This window comes from Peromyscus maniculatus, chromosome 14 (genome assembly GCF_049852395.1).
Source record: "Peromyscus maniculatus bairdii isolate BWxNUB_F1_BW_parent chromosome 14, HU_Pman_BW_mat_3.1, whole genome shotgun sequence".
Lineage (NCBI taxonomy): Eukaryota > Metazoa > Chordata > Mammalia > Rodentia > Cricetidae > Peromyscus > Peromyscus maniculatus.
In genome coordinates, this window is record NC_134865.1 from 1,786,700 (window position 1) to 1,807,524 (window position 20,825).

The 20,825-nt window shown below is 42.8% G+C and overlaps 1 protein-coding gene across 4 annotated transcripts in view; it reads right to left on the bottom strand.

The window, feature by feature from the left end:
* Window positions 1-802: 802 nt before the first annotated feature.
* Window positions 803-20,825, bottom strand: part of Klhdc1 (kelch domain containing 1) — a 43,723-nt gene continuing 23,700 nt past the window's right edge. For 2 of the 4 annotated variants that reach the window (XM_006985430.4, XM_006985431.4), the window contains 4 exons: window positions 15,321-15,393; window positions 10,690-10,774; window positions 8,548-8,600; window positions 803-2,298 (listed from right to left, as the gene is read on the bottom strand). In XM_006985430.4, coding sequence (XP_006985492.1) covers window positions 2,112-2,298; window positions 8,548-8,600; window positions 10,690-10,774; window positions 15,321-15,393 — 398 coding nt within the window. In that variant the 3' untranslated portion in view covers window positions 803-2,111. Of the gene's footprint in view, window positions 2,299-8,547; window positions 8,601-10,689; window positions 10,775-13,733; window positions 13,930-15,320; window positions 15,394-20,825 lie in introns of all 4 variants that reach the window. The other 2 variants (XR_013044247.1, XR_013044246.1) reach the window with 2 other exon arrangements.

Consider the following 20,825-nt stretch of genomic DNA (forward strand, 5'->3'; position numbering starts at 1 on the left):
GAGCCTGTGGGGCTAAGGATAAAATATTATGGTTTGAAAGTGAAAGCTCCACACGGGGTCATGAATGAAACACTTGGTCCTCAGATGGTGGTGATATTGTGGGCATCTGTGGACACCAGGAGGTGGGACCCGGCTGTTAGGAGAATGTCACTGGGGTGTGCTTCTGAATGTGGCATCGGGCCCCAGTCACTGCTGTTCCCTGCCTGCAGTGAGGTATAGAGGATCTGTCTGTGTCTCATATCTTCTGTGCCATAGTGTTCCGCCTTTCTGTGGGCTCTCTAGTTTTATATGTCTTTTTTTTTTTTTTTTTTTTTTTCTTTTTGGTTTTTCGAGACAGGGTTTCTCTGTGTAGCTTTGCGCCTTTCCTGGAACTCACTTTGGAGACCAGGCTGGCCTCGAACTCAAGGAGATCCGCCTGGCTCTGCCTCCCGAGTGCTGGGATTAAAGGCGTGCGCCACCACCGCCCGGCTTAGTTTTATATGTCTTAATTACTATGACATTAATGCTGATATTTAAGTTCATAAAAATAACTTCCCCTAAGAAGTATATTATTTGCCGGGCGGTGGTGGCGCACGCCTTTAATCCCAGCACTCGGGAGGCAGAGGCAGGCGGATCTCTGTGAGTTCGAGGCCAGCCTGGGCTACCAAGTGAGATCCAGGAAAGGCGCAAAGCTACACAAGAGAAACCCTGTCTCGGAAAACCAAAAAAAAAAAAAAAAAAAAAAAAAAGAAGTATATTATTTGTAAAAAATCAGTTTCCAAGTCTGTTATGTAGACTAAAATGGTAAGAAAAAAATTCACACTGCAAGTTTTTACTTTTATTTGATATTGTGTGTGTGTGCATTATATGTTTGAGCACATGAGCCACGGCACACACGTGCAGGTCTGAGAGCATCCGCTATGGCGTTAGTTCTCTCCTCTCACCTTCTATTGGCCACCAGGCTTGTGTGGCAAAGCCCTCTTACATCCTGAGCCAGGTTGCCAGCCCCACACCGAAATGGACTCTGACTGGTTCCCACTGACCAAACTGTGAGGCAATAATTCTATACACTGTGTTCAATAAATAAGATGTAAACACAAACTGTTCTAATACATAAATAGAAGCTTTACACATCCAAAATACAGCATGTATAAAACATATCTACAGTTTAAAGAAAAACTACAGTTTTCACTGTAAATTATATACAATACAGAAATGTACCCTCACAGCCTTTGAAAGTTCAGGGGTAACTTAGGAGGTGACGGTCACAGGAGCTGTGTCATATGTTGAACCCCTTAGTGATTAACCATAACAAGTATGTCAATGGAAGGACAAGACTGAGCATATGCAGAAAAAAGTCCCCAAATGGCCAAAGTACCATTTAGAGGAATGTAACAGTATAGTCTCCCGTTCCTGGGTAAATGATGTGGAGAGTGAGGACTTGTCATCGTCGAGAGCATCAACTCTGTAGAGCAGCATAGCTCAAATGAGGGATTAGAGAGGCCAAAACACCAGGTTATCACCCACATTATTTGCAAATATTACTTCAGAAACCCTTTTCCAAGGCAATGTGTATTGTACCATGTCTCAAAAGCTACACATATCGCACACCCCAATATTTCAAAGCCTGTGAGACAAACCAATCTCCACCCACGTGGTCCTAGGGAGTGGAGCCAGAACTATCTAAATATGCTTCCCTGCTCAACATGGGATGGAAGGCTCTAACTATGCTATTTAAGGAGACACTTGGGTGATGTTAAAGTAATGGAAGTTAATGAGTATTTTTATATCTACATCTACAGTTGTGTTAGAGGATTTCTGAAGATTTTAAGGTAATTTCTGTTTTTCAAATTTACATAATCTTTCCAGAAGAGTAGACATTGAGTTAAGAACTGTTGTTACTGTACTTATTTCTAGAAAGAATACTTATTCTGTCTTTTACAAGTAAATCAGTTTACAAATACACAGATAAATCTTCAATTACATCTTGTTTCCATATATCCTATATCATGTAATTGCATTAGCAAAACATTTGTTTCAAATTTTATCCTTTAAATAAAGCCTGTGGCTGGAGGGGAGAGTCAGATGTGTAGTCTGATTAAAACGCTTTGCCATACTGGACCTAGAACAATTCAGTGGCTACTGATCCATTGGTCCTTATTTTCTGTTTCTTCTTTTAGGACTCTTTGCTCTTTTCGGTAATTGGCTGCAGTCCAAAACGTTATTTTTTTGAGAACTTGCTGCAGAAGTTTAGGAGGTAATAAAGATATTTGACTTTTTAAAACAATGGCATTTTTCCCAATGCAGTCAAGACATGACCTGTCAATAAAGCATGAGAGAATGGTTAGCTTCTGAACTCAGGATTTGTTATGTTATTTTATGTGTGTGTGCATCTGTGCGGATGTATGCCATGAGAATACAAATAACCCCAGAGGCCAGAAAAGGACATTGTGGCCCCTGGAGCTGTAGTTACAAAGGGTTGTGAGTCACCTGCTATGGATGCTACGAACTAAATCTGGGTCGTTTGGAATAGCAACAAGTCCTCCTGACCTCTGAGCTACCTCAAGCCTTGTTTGCTAATTTTTGAGCATTTTTGCATATCATGAGCACTTGGCAGCATGCATGAAGCCCAAAAGAAAACAACAACAACAACAAAAAGCAATGGACCCACTTTGTAGCCGGGGGTAGAGTGGGGTGGGGTGCCTCAAAGTTAAGGTGATCTTCCACATCAGCCTCCCGCAAGTACTGGGGTTACAGGAGTGTGCCTATCATGACTAGCAAACTAAGTATTTGTTTTTTCCTTTTCACAAAATTGATATAAAACTTTAGATGGCAAATATATATATCCTTTGTATTACTTGGAATATGAGAGGGTTTTTTAGATCATTACCATAATCATGTTTTTATGTTTTATAAAGAGACCATATCTAAGCAAAATTCAAGGACAGAAAATGCAATTCGTCACATATAATATTCTTTAGTTTAAAAGAGTCAGGGGAAAAAAAGATTCAGGGGAGAGAGATGCAGCTGAAAGGTAGAACACTTGCCGGCAAGCATGAAGCCAAAAAGAAAACTCAAAAACCAAAGCAAAACTCAGACTTCAGGGCAGGAAGACCGGAGGAGAAAGGAGAGAAGACAGGAAAGACAGACAAGATGTGGTCACATGAACTTAAAAACTTGGTATGTGTCAGTAATTATAAATAAGGGAGAGGGAGGGGAGGGAATGATACAAATACACAGTGTACTCATGTATGAGATTTGCAGAAAAGTTAAAACTTAAAAATATAAGAGATGCCAGGCAGTAGTTGGCACATGCCTTTAAACCCAGCACTTGATTAAAGTGTCAGAGGCAGGTGGATCTCTGTGAGTTTGAGGTCTCCAGAGTGAGTTCCAGGACAGCCAGGGCTATACAGAGAAACCCTGCCTTGAAAAAAAAAATACAAAAATTATGAAACTTGTGCTGGAGAGATGAGATGGCTCAGTGGTTAAGAGCCCTGGCTGCTCTTCCAGAGGTCCTGGGTACGATTCCCAGCACCCACTTGGTAGCTCACACACATCCGACACCCTCCATGGAAACCAGGAATGTATGTAGTGCACAGCCGCACATGCAAGTAAAACACTTGTAACAATAATCTTTTTAAACAATCAATGATAAATCTTTTTAAAAATCATGAAACTTGCGTATTTTCTGTCATCTTTTTTGTTTTAACTTTCTGTTTTTCTCTTTTCTAAATACTTCTTAAATTTGATTTTGACAATTTCAAAAATAACTATAAAATCAAAGAAAAAGAAGAGACTTTCTTTCTCCGTGTTTGCAGGACTGGAAATCTGGACACGGTACTCTTGCCCCATCACACCTCCCCCGCCGCCTGGGCTTGGTTGTCACACCACACTCATTACACGTAGGTTTGAACTCAGGCCCTCCCCGGGTAGGAAAACATCTACCTCCAAGCAGCCCCACAGCCCTCGTTCTTATTTTAATGGAACATTTTCCTCCCTATTACTAACTCCAAATAAGAAGAGTTAAGAAGTTACGGGTGCAGAAGTATAGGAAAATTTGAGTTTTATCCCAGGTATATGCCCAGTTCTGCTCCTATGCTGGTTCCCCAATGCTTGTGCCCTTGTCATGGGGAGACAGAGAAGAGGGCAGAGAGAGCCAGCCTATGAAAGGTAATTCTCAGTGGGCATGCCTCAGGAGCAGGAAATGAACACAGGAAAACCTCGTGTCAACATCCAAGGAGGTTGTGAGGTAGCAAAGGAAATGAACATCTAGCAGATAGAAATGCTCAGTCTAGGGTGATGTAAGTCTTATGGCTCTGAAGGGCTCTGCAGGAACTAGAGACCAATCAAACAGAACAAGTCAGGGGAACTGTCCAGGTGGGACCCCCATGTAAGACCTCGAGACCTCGACAAACACAGAAGACAGCCACACTCTCAAACCCCGGAGAGGGAAGATTAGCTTTCTTAGAGAAAGCACAGTTCAGCCAGTGGGTTAAATACAGCTGGAGGCCAGAGTGGGCACAGCTTGGTGGAGGCCGCCAAACAGCATCACAGTGCAGCCTCTGACCCATCGATATTCCCTCTGGAATTCCTCCTGAAGGGATCTGCATGTTTTCCAAAGGTGATATCCAAGACGACTTCATGCCTAACTTTTTGCAATAGCCCCAAATTGTGGACATACTAAGTGGCTCTCATTAGTCTGGTCAATTGTGTCCATAGGAGAGAACCTTAATAGCCTTTGCTAACATAGATGTAGACCTACTAAGCTTAATGATTATCCACATCCATGAGAGATACCTATGCACTGTAAGGAAGACTTGAAGACAGCATACCTAATCTGTTCACACACACACACACACACACACACACACACACACACACGCACACGCACACGCACACACAAACACACACACGGTGTTACTAAGGCTTCCAATGATCTCTGTCCTACCCATGTCCTATTCGGGATTCTTTTCTCCTGGCATTTCCGGACAGGTCAATGACAAATACCTTGACCTAACATTTAAAATAAAATGATCACATTAACTGCAGTGTGGATGTTTCACCGTGGTGAGGAGACATCACACAGTAAAACTATAACATTCCTATCACACTCATGTGTGTGTGTGTACAGAGGGTGTTGTATATGAGCATGTGCTGTATATGTGTGCACATGTTCACATGTGTATGCATATGTACATGGAGTTTGTAAAGAGGCCAGAGATCAACACTGTCATCCTAGTTGCCCTACACATTATAACTATAACGATGATGATCATTCACCACTTGTTATTATTGATAATGATGTTGATGATTGTGACACAGGATCTCTCACTGAACCTGGAGTTCAATAATTTGACTAGCTTGACTTGTGGCTAGCCAGTACCAGGGCCCCGACAGTCTCCACCTCCCCAGTGTGGGGATTACAGGCACCTACTTTTGTGCCCAGCTTTACCATGGATGCCGGGGACCCACAGTCAGGTCCTTGTGCCTGCACAGTGAGGACTTTACTGACTGGGCCATCTCATCAGTCCTGACCGTCAAATTCTGACATCTCAAAATATGTTCAGCACCAGCTGAGTATGGTGGCCCAGTGCTGGTCCCCACCTCCCAGGCCACCTTCTTTTTATTCCTGCTCATTCTAGCCCAGTCACTGAGAAATTCGACCCTGCTCATCATAAGCTTGTCTCTACCGATTTTAGCTTCTATGTGGAAATGCTTTTCAAACATTTAAAAATATTTATTTTTATGTGTATGTTGTGTGCTTGTGTGTGTTTTATGTGCATCACAGGTATATAGGTACCCAGAGTCCAGAAGAGGGGGTTTTCAGGTCTTCTGGAACTGGGTTTACGGGCAGTTTAGAGCTATATAGTGTAGGTGAGGGAACTAAACTTGGATGCCCTGTAAACACAGCACGCGCTCTTAACCACTGAGGTATGTCTCCAGCCTGATGCCACTCTGTCCCCCTTTACTTCATAGCCAGGTTGGCCTTGAACCCTCACTCTCCTGCCTCAGCCACTCGAGTGACTGTATCACTGTGCTTCGCTCCTTCATTCCCAGTTCTCCACATATTAAGACCCCTTCGGCTGTACCCTACTTCCCTATCCAGTCCAGAACATCTGCACTTCATTCTCTCCCCAGCAGCTAGGACCCCTCTCCACTGTTCCTGTTACATCAAGCTGGCCAAGCTCCAACCGTCCCTCAGGTCCTTTCACCTGGGATTAGCTGCCTTGAGACGCTGAACGTTTGTACAGCCGAGACACCACTAAACATTAACTCCTCTCTCTCTCTCCCACATATCACTGTGCCGCACAGCCTGGCCAGGATGCTGCCAGTAAGCTCTAGGGACATTCCCAATCCTCGCCATCTTAGGACATCCCTTCTTCCTTACCAGATCACCCACTACCAATAAAATGTTCTCAGTGGCCTGTCCTAACCAAAACATTTTCCCATTTTTACATATCTAATTTTGCCCACTACTTTATTTACTTTTCTGGTGATTTGGGGAACAAACCAGCAGCTCTCACACGATAGGTAGACACTTCCTGCTAGCTGTTCCCCAGCTGCTGTGTTAAAAAGAAAAGTACCCTGCTCAGCCAACGTCTGTTTTTCTCCTTTGTTAAAATCTACTTCCTCTGATTCTGTCATCTGGGCTCGAAGGCACATACCTGTCATGCCAGCAACTCAGAAACAGAAGGATCATGTATTCAAGTGAAATTTAACAGCTTTGGAGTTAAAATAAATGCTCCTTCTACCATCATCATCACCATGGTTTTCTGAGACAGGCTTTCTCTGCTTATGTCTGGCTGTCCTAGAACTCACTCTGTAGACCAGGTTAGCATTGAATTTAAAGATCCACCTGCTTCTGCCTCCCAAGTGTTGGGATTAAAGGTATGTGCCACCAATCCCAGCTTAAATTCTTGTAAGTGTATATGTATATATACTTATACCATATATTATATGTGACATTTACCAGACATATTCTGATTTCCAGAAAATTAAAATATAGCCTCTTCTTCCCGAGTGATGAGATTAAAGACATGCACCACTGTGCCCAGGCTGGAAATACACTATCTTTGGTATTACTATATGAATTATAAACAATTTTATAAAAAACAAAAAATATACTGTATATTTTAACTTTTAAAAAATCATACTAGTCAGCTGGGGGGTGGTGGCACATCTCTTTAATCCCAGCACTCAGGAGGCAGAGGCAGGTGGATCTCTGTGAGTTCAAAGCCAGCCTGGGCTACAGAGCAAGTTCCAGAACAGCCAGAGCTAACAGAGAAACCCTGTCTTGAAAAAACAAAACCAAAACAAACAAATCATATTAGTGTATTGTCACAATATAAATTTGATTATACTTTCTTTCTTTTCTTATTTATTTATTTTGAGGCACAGTCTCACTGTGTAGTTCTATGTGGTCTAGTGCTGGTATGTAGACCAGGCTAGCCTGAACTCACAAAGATTTGCCTGCCTCTGCCTCCTGAGTATGAGATTGAAGGCCTTTGCCACCACAAAGGCTTTTATTCTTAGACAGATATAAATATTTTCTTGAATTCAAGTAACAAACTGCCTGTAAATAGTATGGTTCCTCCCCAAAGGAGAAGAAGCAAAGAGACTGTCAGACATTCATAACACACATTTGCCTTCTTGTTGCTTGACGGACATTTATTGTTGTTGAACTGAAGATCAAGCAAGCCCGGCGCAGAGCTCGTACGCTGACATCCCACACTGCTGAGCACTCACAGCTGTAACCCCCTCTATCCCACAGTCTTTCCATCCTCCTTCAGTGAAACCCTGAACCCATCTGAGACCAACTTCCCACTCCCCAGCCGAGCCCCTGCTCACTGCTAACCTGCCCTTTGTCCTCATGAGTGTGCCCACTCCGGTTACTTCAGACCTGTGGAGCTTCACAGCACTTGTCCTTTTGTGCCTGACAGGTTTCACCAGGCTCATCTCAAAGGTCAATCCTTGTTATAGCTCACGTCAGAATTTCGCTCCTTTTAAAAAACTTACTTTTTTCATTATTTAAACATTTTTAAGCCAGGCGGTGGTGGTGCACGCCTTTAATCCCAGCACTCAGGAGGCAGAGGCAGGCAGATCTCTGTGAGTTCGAGGCCAACCTGGCTACAGAGTGAGTTCCAGGAAAGGCGCCAAAACTACACAGAGAAACCCTGCCTCGAAAAACTAAAATAAATAAATAAATAAATAAATTTAAAAAATTTAAGTTTAAATATATTTTGATCATATTCTTCCCCTACCGCAAGGCCTTCTAGATCCTCTCCCCATCCCTACAAACCCAGCTTTAAGTTCTTCCTTTAAAAACAAACAACGACCCAGCACAACTATAACCCTCAAACCCAAATTCACCACACAGCCGAAGAAGACTCTGAACTCCTCATCCCCTGCCCCCACCCCCACCTCGCAGTGCTGGGATTCCAGATGCCATCCAGAGCTGCAGACTCTGCCTAGAGCCTGTGAATGCTAGTATGTGTGAGCGCGCGCGCGCGCACACACACACACACTTTTATGCATGACATCATATGAAAAAGTACTGAAATTACTTACCTGAGCAGTGAGTAGGGTTGTGTTTGAAAGATCAATAAATCGTTACAGTGACCCTAGTCAAAAAAATAAATATATAAATTTCTCTTTAATAACACATATGTATACAAGCATACATATCCACAGACATACATCTGCACATATATACATATTTTTCCCATTTGGAGGTATATGAATACCAAATTTCATCGATGCCCTATATCATTACAAATTTAAAAATAGGAACTTGTTCTCTGAAAACAGTGAGTCACAGAACTAGTTAGCATCTGTACCCCAGCTCCATTTTCCAGGCGGCTCTCTGTGGTGCCAAAGGCCTTCCTGACGGGCGAGCAGGTCCCCAGTGAGGGGCACCTCCTCCTTGTGTTTGTTATTTTCTTCTCTTGAGACAAAGTTTTGCTAACGGCCCAGGCTAACCCAGAACCTAGTGGTAATCCTCCTGCCTCAGCCTCCTGAGTACTGAAATTGTATGCACGAGCAACCAGACCACACTTGGCTTCCCTGTGAAATCTTCCTTTGTATTTAAAATAGTATTATTACTTTTGTTTTTGTTTTTTCGAGACAGTGTTTCTCTGTTGTTGCCTGTCCTGGATCTCACTTTGTAGACCAGGTTGGCTTCGAACTCACAGAGATCTGCCTGCTTCTGTCTCCCAAGTGCTGGGATTAAAGGTGTGCACCACCACCGCCTGGCAATGGTAAGTTTTGTATTCTAAGTTTTTTTTTTTGTTTGTTTGTTCATTGTTCATTTTTTAATATCTTGAAACAGGGTCTCTTGTGTAGCACAGGCTGGCCCTAAACCCTCAATTCTCGTGCCTGAACTTCCTGAGCAAGTGCTGGGCTATAGGAATGTACCACCACGCCTACTTCTAAACAAGGACTTCTAGTGCCAACAAAAATAAGACAAACCACAAAGTTCCACTGGGGGAGGGGCGGTGACGGGATTTGAACCCAGGGCCTTGTGCATATGGGAAGTCTTTTCTATTTAACTAAGTCAGAATCCTGTCTCCAGTGCTTTGAGAGCTCCGCGTCCTAAACTGAAAACAGCTCTGGAGCCTTCACTGTACGTGTCTGAGCTGGTGGCCACAGACTACAACATCAACCAAAGTCCCTGCAGAGGAGCCAACTTTTTTTTTTTTGGTTTGCCACTCTGTAGACGCAACCTGTGCCTACGGACAAGAAAGGGAGCTAGTGCCTTGTTGGTGGGACTCTGGCTAGTTGTGCCCCATTCCTGTTACGCAGAGTCTTGATATTCCCCAGCATGCTATGCACATTGGAGCATTCGGTGCCTGTCTGTCAACGACAGCGAGTGTGAGGGCCCGCTGCTCTGCACTGCCCATGGGCATGAGCAGAGGAACGAGGCTCTCCGAAAGTGACCCGTGTCTTCCTTTGACGTGATAGCACACTAAAGATGCAATGTTTAAAACTCAGATATAAAACAGATGGGAAACAGTACTAAAACCCCAATAAAACACAAAGAAACAGAAGAGTTTCCTCTTGGGAGAAGCTAGCCCATGAGATTTAGAAGTATTGGCCACGTCTTGTTTCTTCCATTAATAAATTCTATGGGTGTCAGGTGTGGTGGCACACATCTTTTAATCCCAGCACCAAGGAGGAAGAGGTGGGTGGATCTCAGTGAGTTTGAGGCCAGCCTGGTCTACATAGTGAGTTACAGGACAGCCAGGGCTACATAGTGAGACCTTGTCTCAAAAAAAAAAAAATTCTCTGGGAAATTATTACTACAATTATTTATTCTTTTTATCTACAGACATTTTAATGCATCTAAACTACAAGTGCTCATGTTGTGGTAAGGCTCAGAGAGAAACAGGAAAGGGAGCCAGGACTGTGGCTTGGGGGTTGAGTACTAGCCCAGTGTATGTGACGACAGCAAGGTCCTAGGTTCAAGCCCAGCACAGGAAAGAGAAAGCCCTTTTTAGTAATGTAACTAGTGAAATTAATAGACTGATCTTGGTCTGTAAACCTGAAATATTCTGATATCCATCGAAAAGCCTCTGACTTGGAAGGGTGGTCCTCCAGGCAACACTTGTGGTCCTACTCTGCTTTGCAGTTACCATAGCAACAATGCTGCTGAGTAGCTGCTTGACTATCATAATTACTCAGAGGAAATATTTAAATATAAGATGTGCTTACTGTATCCAGGAAAAGCAAGTTATCTTTGCTCCCACCAAATACCATTATTTCGTTTTCTTTTCCCAAACAGGCTGTGTGCCATAACCTGTGATAGAAAAGTATAAACAGAGTGAGGCACTGTTATGGAAGAGAGCGCACATCACAGAAGTTAATTCCAAAGCACATACTCCGAAAGGTGATCTATTTCACGGGGTCTCTCAAGTTCACATCGTATTTCAGTTAGAGAGATGGTTCTCAGCTCCCAGCTGTACTAAGCCCTTTATCTTACACACATTATCCCTGAAATGAATTTAAAAGGCTCAATCCCTCAGATGCAACAGGCACCTGTCCGGCTCTTTCAGTGGCCTCCATGTCAGTTCCTGTCACCTTTGTCCCTTCTTTCCTGCTCGGTGCCCCGTCAGCTGACAAATGAACCCCCTTCCCACGTCTGCTTCAAACCCATCGCTCTGGGCACAGAATACCATAACATGTTCCTCATTTCCCGCTATCATCCCCCTCAACTACATGCAGTATTAAATAATACTTTTGAAATACTTTTTGCTGTCTCAACCACTCCAGAAAGTTTTAGCTGGTCCCTACCTGCACATACATACAGGGTACAGTACGGTGATTCACTGGTGAAATCTGGGTAACCAGCTCTTTGTCCCTCAAACATCTGTGTCGGGAATCTTCAGGGTTTTCTCCTCTGAATATTTTGGAATATACTGCAGATGTGTGTGTCAGGGGGATGTGGTTTTGTTTCAGTACTGGGGGCTGAAGCCGAGGCCTGTGTATGCGGCCATCCCTCTCCCACAGAACTACACCCCCAGTCTTATGGCAAATTGTCTTGGGAACTTCTTGGTCAGGAGGTGTCTCTGCTAAAGGAGCTGGGTTTTCTAGCCCAATATTTATGACCAACAACTATTTTCCCCCTTCCTTTCCCCAAATGAGCCCTCTGTTTCCCCCCACTCCACCTGCCCTATGGTGTACAAAACCCCAGGCTTCGGTTGCCCTGCTTCGCATGCTGAGATTCAGTTGCTCTGCCCTTCACAGGCTCAACCCCCAGGAACTGCTCCAAACCACCCCTGCAAACTGGTTCTGTGTCTGCCCTTGGCATTGGCTCGTTCACTTCATGCTCTCCTAACTTACATTTGAAGATCAGCTGCTCTAAATGCTATTGAACATGTCTTCTAGCTCCCCAAAAGCCTGGAGTCTGTGAGGTCAGAAACGCCACAGCGGCATGCTGGGACTGGGTCACTGGCTATTTGAAGCTGAGTTTGCGAATCTCTGTCCAGCTTCAGGTTCAGAGACACCACGTTGGTAGGTAGCTTGGTATCGGTCATGGTGGGAGCTTTTACACCTTGGAAATCATCAAATGCTACACATTAGGTGCTCCCACTTTCAGGAGTGGTCATAAGCGTATACCGGTACACCACTGCAACTAGAATGCACTAACTTTCCTTTCCAAAACATGCCCAGTATGGTATTCTGCACCCAGGAGGTACTCCAAAGCAAACACATAAAAAGATCAATTTACTCAGTCATTAAATATACAAATTATCTCATGAAGGAGTCTCAGAGCATCTAGTGTTCTTTGAGAAACAAAGATAGGTAGTTCATATCTATCTCAAATTTCACATTATTCACCAAAAACAATTTTATTGCTTTATAAAGTCCAATATTTCCACAGGCTCTAGCTCTCGGGAAAAACTGCAGGTAAATTCTCAATTGTACATGATAAACAGAATTTTACAAGGTCATTGCTTTGACTTTAAGAGAGCATTCTATTTCTCTTAAGAAAAAATGGGGCCTTTCTACGTAGACTGGCCTGGATATGCAGGCTGGCCTGGCACTTCCTATGCCTTTCTCTGCCTCCCAAGCATGGGTTGCAGGTGTAGGCTACCACACCTTGCTTCTGTTGAGACAGGGCTTCATACTCGGTCTCAGACAGGCTGGCCTGGGGCTCACTGTGCATCCCAGGCTGCTCTCAAGCTCCTGGCATCCTGATTTCAGATGCTTTTCTTTTTTTTCTTTTTTTTTTTTTTTTTTTTTTTTTTTGGTTTTTCGAGACAGGGTTTCTCTGTGTAGCTTTGCGCCTGTCCTGGAACTCACTCTGTAGACCAGGCTGGCCTCGAACTCACAGAGATCCACCTGGCTCTGCCTCCCGAGTGCTGGGATTAAAGGCGTGCGCCACCACCGCCCGGCTCAGATGCTTTTCTTAAGAGAACAAATTACTGATAAAACAGTCACCCAAAATAACTATATATTACACTTATTTATTGTGAAAATTTATTTTTATACATTAATACCTCTTACTTAAACCCACAAGTGCAAACAGAGGCACTCTGCACACTTTCTTCATCCCCACACACACACAATGACAAATCACTCGTGACCCAGGATGAGGCAGGTGATATGCTGTTGGGTAAACATGCTGCCCAATTCTCCAAGTCACCTGCTGGGGTACAGATTGGTATAATATCAGCAGGAAGCAGATAATGTCGAGGGGTTGGGCATGGGATTAGAACGTCCTCATTTATGGGAGGCCTGGGTTAATGTCCAGGACTGAGGCCACGAGCAGGGCTGGCAGTGCCGATGGGATCTGGCAGAACTTGGGGCTGTACGGACCAGCACTTCCCATGACGTCTTTGCAGACAGAGTCGTTCTTGACGGCCATCTGCAACAAACAGTGCTCTCCGGAGAGCTGTATAACCAGCCAGGCACAGATTTACAGTGAGGCCTGGAGAAGGAGAGCTTCATCGGAGCAATGAGCCTTGGGCAGGATGCTTTGAGGCATCTCACAAGGCACAGGGCATTCCCAGCAACGTTGAGTTGTTCGCTTCAAAATGTCAACAGTGCTGAGCCTGAGCCTGAGCCTGAGCCTCAGCACTCTAAGAGGAGAATCAGGCAGCTGTCACTTCACCTTACAGTGTGGAAAGGCACAAAATGCGCCGAGATGTGGCCTCACTTGTCGCTTTCATTCAAAACCACACACACACACACACACACACACACATATATGTTCTCCTTACACTCAACTCTACCCCACCTGTTCTCCTCCTCACCTCATACCTGAAGGCAGATCTGCCTCTGTCTTATCTGCCTGAGGGGAACTCGGACCTGGATCTCCTCACGAAGAACACTGGAAAGCCTCTCTTTCCTGCCTTGGTTTTGGTGGCATCTAGCTTGCAACCTGACGTTTCCTACAGACTGACAGTTTATGTCCTCTCCCAGCTGCGCTACACTTATCACCTAAACATCCTAATAAAGCATAGTATTGACAGGACACGTCAGCTCAGTCAAAGAAAGCATTGTTACACAGCTCTAGTCTAACTAACATGGATAACAATTACCATTGATAACAGTTGCTTCGCTCTACTTACTCATTAAGGCTTGAAATATAAGTCAGAAATGTTAAAATTAAACATATTTACTACCACATTCATAATAATTAATGTATTCATAGAAAAACCTAGAGGAAACTAGGAGTCCCCTCATTTCACAGATGAAGACAAACATGTCATAAGTGACTTCGTAAAGCCAAAAGCTAAGCAGTAGCTGAACTTGAATATTGTCTCAATTAAAAAAAAAACCTTTAAATTAAACAAGTATGTGTCAAAAGAGCTAGACATGCTAATATATTCTAATGAATTTTTATACATAAAAACATAAGAATAGCATATGCTGTCATGGTGGTCTCTAAACATTATTAGTATAGATTTACATATCAACATACATATGAATATTTAGGTCTTTTTCTCAAATAACCTATCAATTGTCATTTGTTAAATAACAGAAAGCTATATCATAAATTGACTTTACACTAACAACAATCACTTCTGAAGTAAGGTCACTTTTGAAATACAGCATGAGACAGTATGCTATCTGCAGATGACCCTCAGGAATACTGTATCTAAATTTCCTATAGGGACATTTTCATTACACTAATCAATTAAATTTGAGAAATTATTATGGTACTATTTGATTCTCTTTAATATTAGTATATTGTTTCTATAATATTTGTCCTATAATATACAACAAATAAACAGCATTTTCTTTTTCAAAATATTCACATTAATAAATATATCAGACTGCTGTTTATTTTCAGAGAAGGTCTCATGTAGTCCAGGCTGCCATAAACTTACTACATAGCCAATGATGGCCTTAAGCTCCTAATTCTCCTGCCCAGACTTCCCAAGTGCTGGGATCATCGGGATGGACCATCACTCCCTACTCAGATTGTTAATAAGAAAAAAAATCCATCTCTACAGTAACTTGAAAGCAAATATGCCCAATAAATTACTTTAAATGTCTTCTAAAAACAACTATGATTAAAGCTAACCCTATTCCTATATATTTAAAATAGTAACATTAAAAATTGATTTTATACCAGGTTTTTAATTACTTTATGCTTTTTCATACTTATTAGGCAAGATTATATATTCAGCTAAAAGTAACATTTTCAATTGTGCAACTATGGATAAAAAGTAGATAAATCATTTCCAATGAACATAATCAAAATGATAATTTATTCAGCTAACATAAAGCTAATTTGAGAAGTAACTCTGTTGCTTATGGTTTCCTTACAGACACTGCATTCTGTCCTAAATTTTCATACTTTAAAAACTCTCAACTGTTTCCTTTGGGCTTACCTGGGCCTGGTGTAAGGTAAATGTCTAAGTTGTTTCCAACAGTTTGTTACAATATTATGAATCCAGCCATCACCTGTAATATCAGAACAGTTAGAAATTATGATTAGGCCTTTGGGTTATACTGTAATGTTTTTACAGGTTTACCGTGTTATATTTGTATCATTATCTTGAGTGAGTCTGCACATTTTCCGTGAACATTTTAAACATCTACAAAGCGAGAGGGCCCCACATCCTAGAAGCAACAACAACTATCCAAGTTTGGCTTTCAGTGAAGTCTGTACTCAGCACACATGAGGCCCTGGGCCCAATCTCAGCCAAAAAGAACAAGGAAAGACAGGAGGGGAGGGAGGAACAGGAAGGAGGGAGAGAGGAGAGAGAGAAGAAGCTTCGCCACATGTGCGGATCCTCTGTGTTGTCCTTCTTGCTGAATTGTTAAATCAAACCCTGGGTCTTCAGCATCTCCACAAGCACATCCCTGCACACTGCTAAGCCGCATGGACACGAAAACTAAATCTTCGTCTTACTCTACAAGTGCCGAGGGCCGTGGGCCCTTGTATACAGCAGGTGACAACTAGTGTTTGACAAGTCGACCCAGACGTATAACTCCCTGATGGGGAGCCCCACCTGGCAAGGCTGTGGGGTCACTGGCTGTGGAAACCGGTTGTTTTTTGTCTGTAACCTTCTCACATGCCACTCTTATGCCTCCCTGTAAGAACAGCTGTGGGTGCTTTCCACAGCCCCTTGGTGGTGTGTTTTACATCTCTGGGCACACATTTAGCTGTGGATTTCTGATTAAGCTGTATAATTCTGATGAACAGAACTATTGCCAGAATATTCTTCTTTACTGACAGAGAAAGGTAACAGTATTCTCAGTCTCAAAGACAGCCTTTTACACATTTTACAAAGACTTTAGAACTAGTCCCCAACAGACTAAGCTGCCCCTACAGAATATTGCAAAGACTAATTCCCAGGTGTTGTTTATTGCTAAATCAAGGCCAAGCTGTTTACAACAAGACACAGTCCTTGCAGTAGCTCCCTTTCTGCACGTACCCTGATCATTCAATGTTCAGCCATAGCCAATTGTTTACTGTCTGGGACCTCTCACCAACTTAGAGCTACGTGCACGGTCAGTGTGACATTACTAGCCTGAGAGAAACTACGTGACTTGTCTTGTGTTGTGAGAATAGGTAGGACCTTGAAAATGTAACTTATAATTGTCCAGAGTTTGGCCATGAGGGAGAGCAGCAACAGCAGTGTGGAAAGAGACAGCTGTGTAGAGCTACGTGAGAGCCGCTGTAGAATGTGAGTGAACTCAGTGTGTGTGTGTGTGTGTGTGTGTGTGTGTGTGTGTGTGTGTGTGTGCGCGTGCGCACGCGCACGCACGCGTTCTGAGTGAGAGATGAAGAAGACCCATGAGAGAAGTGTGAGGGAGTGAGTGGGTGAAGGAGTGAGGAAAGAATGAATAATCTAGAAGAAATATGTGTGTGAGTGAGTGAGTGTGAGAGAGCCGTGTGAAAGCTGCTGCTCTGTAGAGGAGCTGTGCCTAGGAACTGTGTAAAGAGCTGTATGTTGAGAGAGCTGTGTAAATGAGGTGTTCAGCTCTGGCTGTGTGGAGATTTGTAACTGTGTGGAGACGAAGAAGATGAAGCTGTGTAGAAAAGAGATGCAGAAGAGAAATTTATGTAAAAGATAAATTTATTAATCCCAGCACTCGGGCGGCAGAGGCGGGTGGATCTCTGTGAGCTCTACAAAACAAGTCCCAGGACAGGCTCCAAAGCTAACTCTGCCTCAAAAAAAAAAAAAAAAAAAAAAAAGAATAGGTGTGTAGACATGTGAAAATAGATGCAACTGTGTATAGAGATGTATGGCTGTGTGTATTTAAAGAAAGACATGTAGCTGTATATATAGAATGTAGTAATGTGGAGATATATAGCTGTGTGGAGACATAAGAGTCAGAGACCATTCTTAAGATGAAATAAAAGAGAAAGTTAACATCAGAAAGCATGTGTGTTTTCTTATTTTACCAGTCAAATAGAAACGTATTTCTAAATACCCTCAGAAAGAAAAAGTCTAGCCCTCTCCACCTTCGTGGATTTTCTTGCATTACCCTGGAGATGGCCTTGGAGCAGGCGCTTCATAGACCCCCAGTTTATAAGGAAGAAAGGAAGAGTTAGATAATTCAACAACCCATATCCTAATGATCAAAAATAGCAAGTCTGGGGCTGAAGAGATTTTTCAGCAGTTCAGAGCACAAGCTGCTCTTCCAGAGGAGCTGGGTTCTCTTCCCAGCACCCACATGGTGACTCACGACCATCTGTAACTACAGTTCCAATGGATCCAATGCCCACTTCTGGCCTCTGTGGACACTGCACACATGTGATGCACAGACACACATACAGGCAATACTTCCATACACATAAAATTAAAGAAATACTCATCTCTAGTGAAATGTACAAATGCCAGTCTTAGTATATTCCAATTTAATTAAAAATCTCAGCAGGGAATGTTGGTGCATGCCTGTAATATCACCAGTTAGGAGGTACAGAGGCAAGGGGATCAGAAGTTTAGGTCATGCTTGGCTATATAGTGATTTTGAAGCCAGACTGGGCTTCAAAATCAATCAATCAATCAATAAAATCTAAAAAAAAATAAAGTCTCTAAAAGAAAAAAACAACTCAGAAACTGAAGAATAACAATCTTTAAGAATAATTAATATCCCAACTAGGAACTTGTGGAGTTTGGTGGCTAGATTACTGGTGCTCAAATACTTTTTTAAAAAGGAGGCTGCTTTCAGGGTTTTTTTTTTTTTTTTTTTTTTTTTTTTTTTGCTTTCAGGTTTTATACAATAGATCTAGAGGCAAAAGGTCAACACACTGGTCTTTCTCAGTTGTCACTCCATCCTTTTTTAAGGATCTCTCTCACTGTGACCTAAGAGTTCACTGATTTGTCATGGGCCACAACATAAAAACAGCAGGTGACAAACAGTGTCCAGATGTCAACCCGCCAGCTCTCTGGTGGAGACCCTGTCAGTCAGGGCTTGCAGCGCCACAGACTCTGAGAAAACTGTTGCTTGTGGTGGTATTGTGTTCCCCAAAATATTGTGCACCCTAATAAACTTATCTGGGGGTCAGAGACAGAACAGCCACTAGATACAAAGGCTAGAAAATGGTGGCACTCACGCCTTTAATCCTAGCATTCCAGAGGCAGAAACCCATGTGTTCAAGGATACAGCCAAGCATGGTGACTCACGCCTTTAATCCCGGGAGTGAGCCTTTAATCCCAGGGAGTGGTGGTAGAAAGCAGAAAGGTATATAAGGTGTGAGGACCAGAAACTAGAAGCATTTGGCCTGGTTAAGCATTTTACTGGTTAAGCTTTTAGGCTTCTAGCAGCACAGTTGAGAACCATTCGGATATGAGGACACAGAGGCTTCCAGGCTGAGGAAACAGGATCAGCTGAGAAGTTGGCCAGGTGAGAAACAATTGGCTATGGCTTGTTCTGTCTCTCTGATCTTCCAGTGTTCACCCCCAATAACTGGCCTCAGGTTTGATTTTATTAATAAGAACTTTTAAGATTCCTGCTACAGTTGCTCCTGTCTGTGATTTCACTTGTGCAAAACCAGCTATGACATCTCCCCACAGCCATGCATTTTCACATAATGTATAGATGTAATCTCATGATTGCATCTCAGTCTTATGCGCACACATATTTGTGGATGACCAGGAAGATGACTTCTCATTTAGCTGTATAATTTTGATGAATAGAAACATACTAAAACATGCTTTATAACTAGATCTATTGCACCATATGGACTGTAAACACTTAGAAGCCTGTTCTCTATCATTAGCCTTATTGACAGGGTAATTTGGCCAGATAAGTGTCAGTGTGGACAGATCACAAGTGGAACTTTCACAGATTTTATTCGTGGAATTACAGGTGTCTAGCCTTGTAGGATCAAAGCCCTTCAGAAGATTAATGGCAAACTGGAGTGGTATTGTAGAAGTCTGGCCTTGTTATATCACAGTCCTTTATGAGATCCATATTGACTTATATTGCCCTAAGCTTCCCCCACTGGCCCTTATCAGAGCCACAGCACCTCCTTTTTCTGACTCCAAAAAAGTAATATATACAGTGTGTGCATGTCCACACCAGTCTCTAATGCAAGATTTAAGCTCAGTTTACTAACTGTTCACCCTTCAGTCTTGGATTTTATGTGAATTACAGATAGTAAACCAACTAATTTATCTAACCCAGTCCAGAAAGGATTCCCTGTTATGCTCAGAAAAAGCTCCAAAGTTTGCCAGAGTTACAAGATAACTGCCGTGTCTCTCAGCCTTGAACAAAAAAGTTACTGGGTCCCCGCTGTGGGTTCTGAGACTACTGTAGGACAGAAAAATGTATTCTTAAATCTGAAATGCCCCTTTTTCTATGCAGCCAGCTTTGGTGGAACTTCTGAGCACGCACTCTTTGCTTCCTCTTTGTTTACGCAGGTTGCCATGGTTATTCATTGTACCTACTTTTGCAGGGAGCTGCGTTCTCCAAGCCACAAGAAAGTGGTGCTTACTCCGTCTTTGCCTTTTTTGCGTCTTACTGATTACAAAATGCTAGCCTACATTATCAGTGACACTTAAGAAATGTAAGACAGCACGCGTATTCTTTGCCTCTTCCTCAGCTCTCATTGGCTTAGCTTCTTTGTAAGCCTTGTATCTACCCCTTTTAGGGATAGACCGGAACTTTTACAACCTGCAGCTGCTGTCAGCCACCAGTTAAGCTGACCAAATCTTTGCTACGTGAGAATTTTATCACATCTACAAAGAATGCTTGTGACCCTGAGCATTTTGCCTTGTAACCTTTTTTATTACTAACAAGTTAGTACAAATATTGTATCAATGAAACAACATAGATGTATATGCTTGGAAGTTTGTAACTGGCAGAAGAAAGGAGGAGGAAGAGCATAGAAGAACAAGAGTGGAACAGAGTATGAAGAGCATTGGCCCGGAACTCTGGGGAGGAGGGGCTGGAGGCTGGACTCTCAGACTGCTAAACTGATTGGCTAGACTGCCTGAAAGGGCGCTCCAGGAATCCCATCTCATTCAAGATTACAAAGTACCTCACCCGGGTGCCCAGGGTGAGAATTCAGATGCTCAGACTTGCACACAAAAGCTTTTCCAATGGAGTTTCCTAGGCCCGCTACAGAAAGAATTTAGATAGTTTAAAGGATATGTGAAGTTTCTTAATGAAAAAAATCTCTAAAATGTTTTGGTTAAGAGCCCACGATGGCTCAGCAGATGAAGACCTGCTGCGAAGACTTATGAGTGGTTCCAGGGTCCACCAGAAATGAGGAGGAGAGGACGGACTCCTCAAAGTTGTCCTCTGATTTCTACACACACACACACACACACACACACACACACACACACTAAACAAACAAATAAATAAAATGGAAATAAGGAGAAAATTTTGTGTTAAGAAAATAATCTAACATGTCAAACCCAGCCATACATATC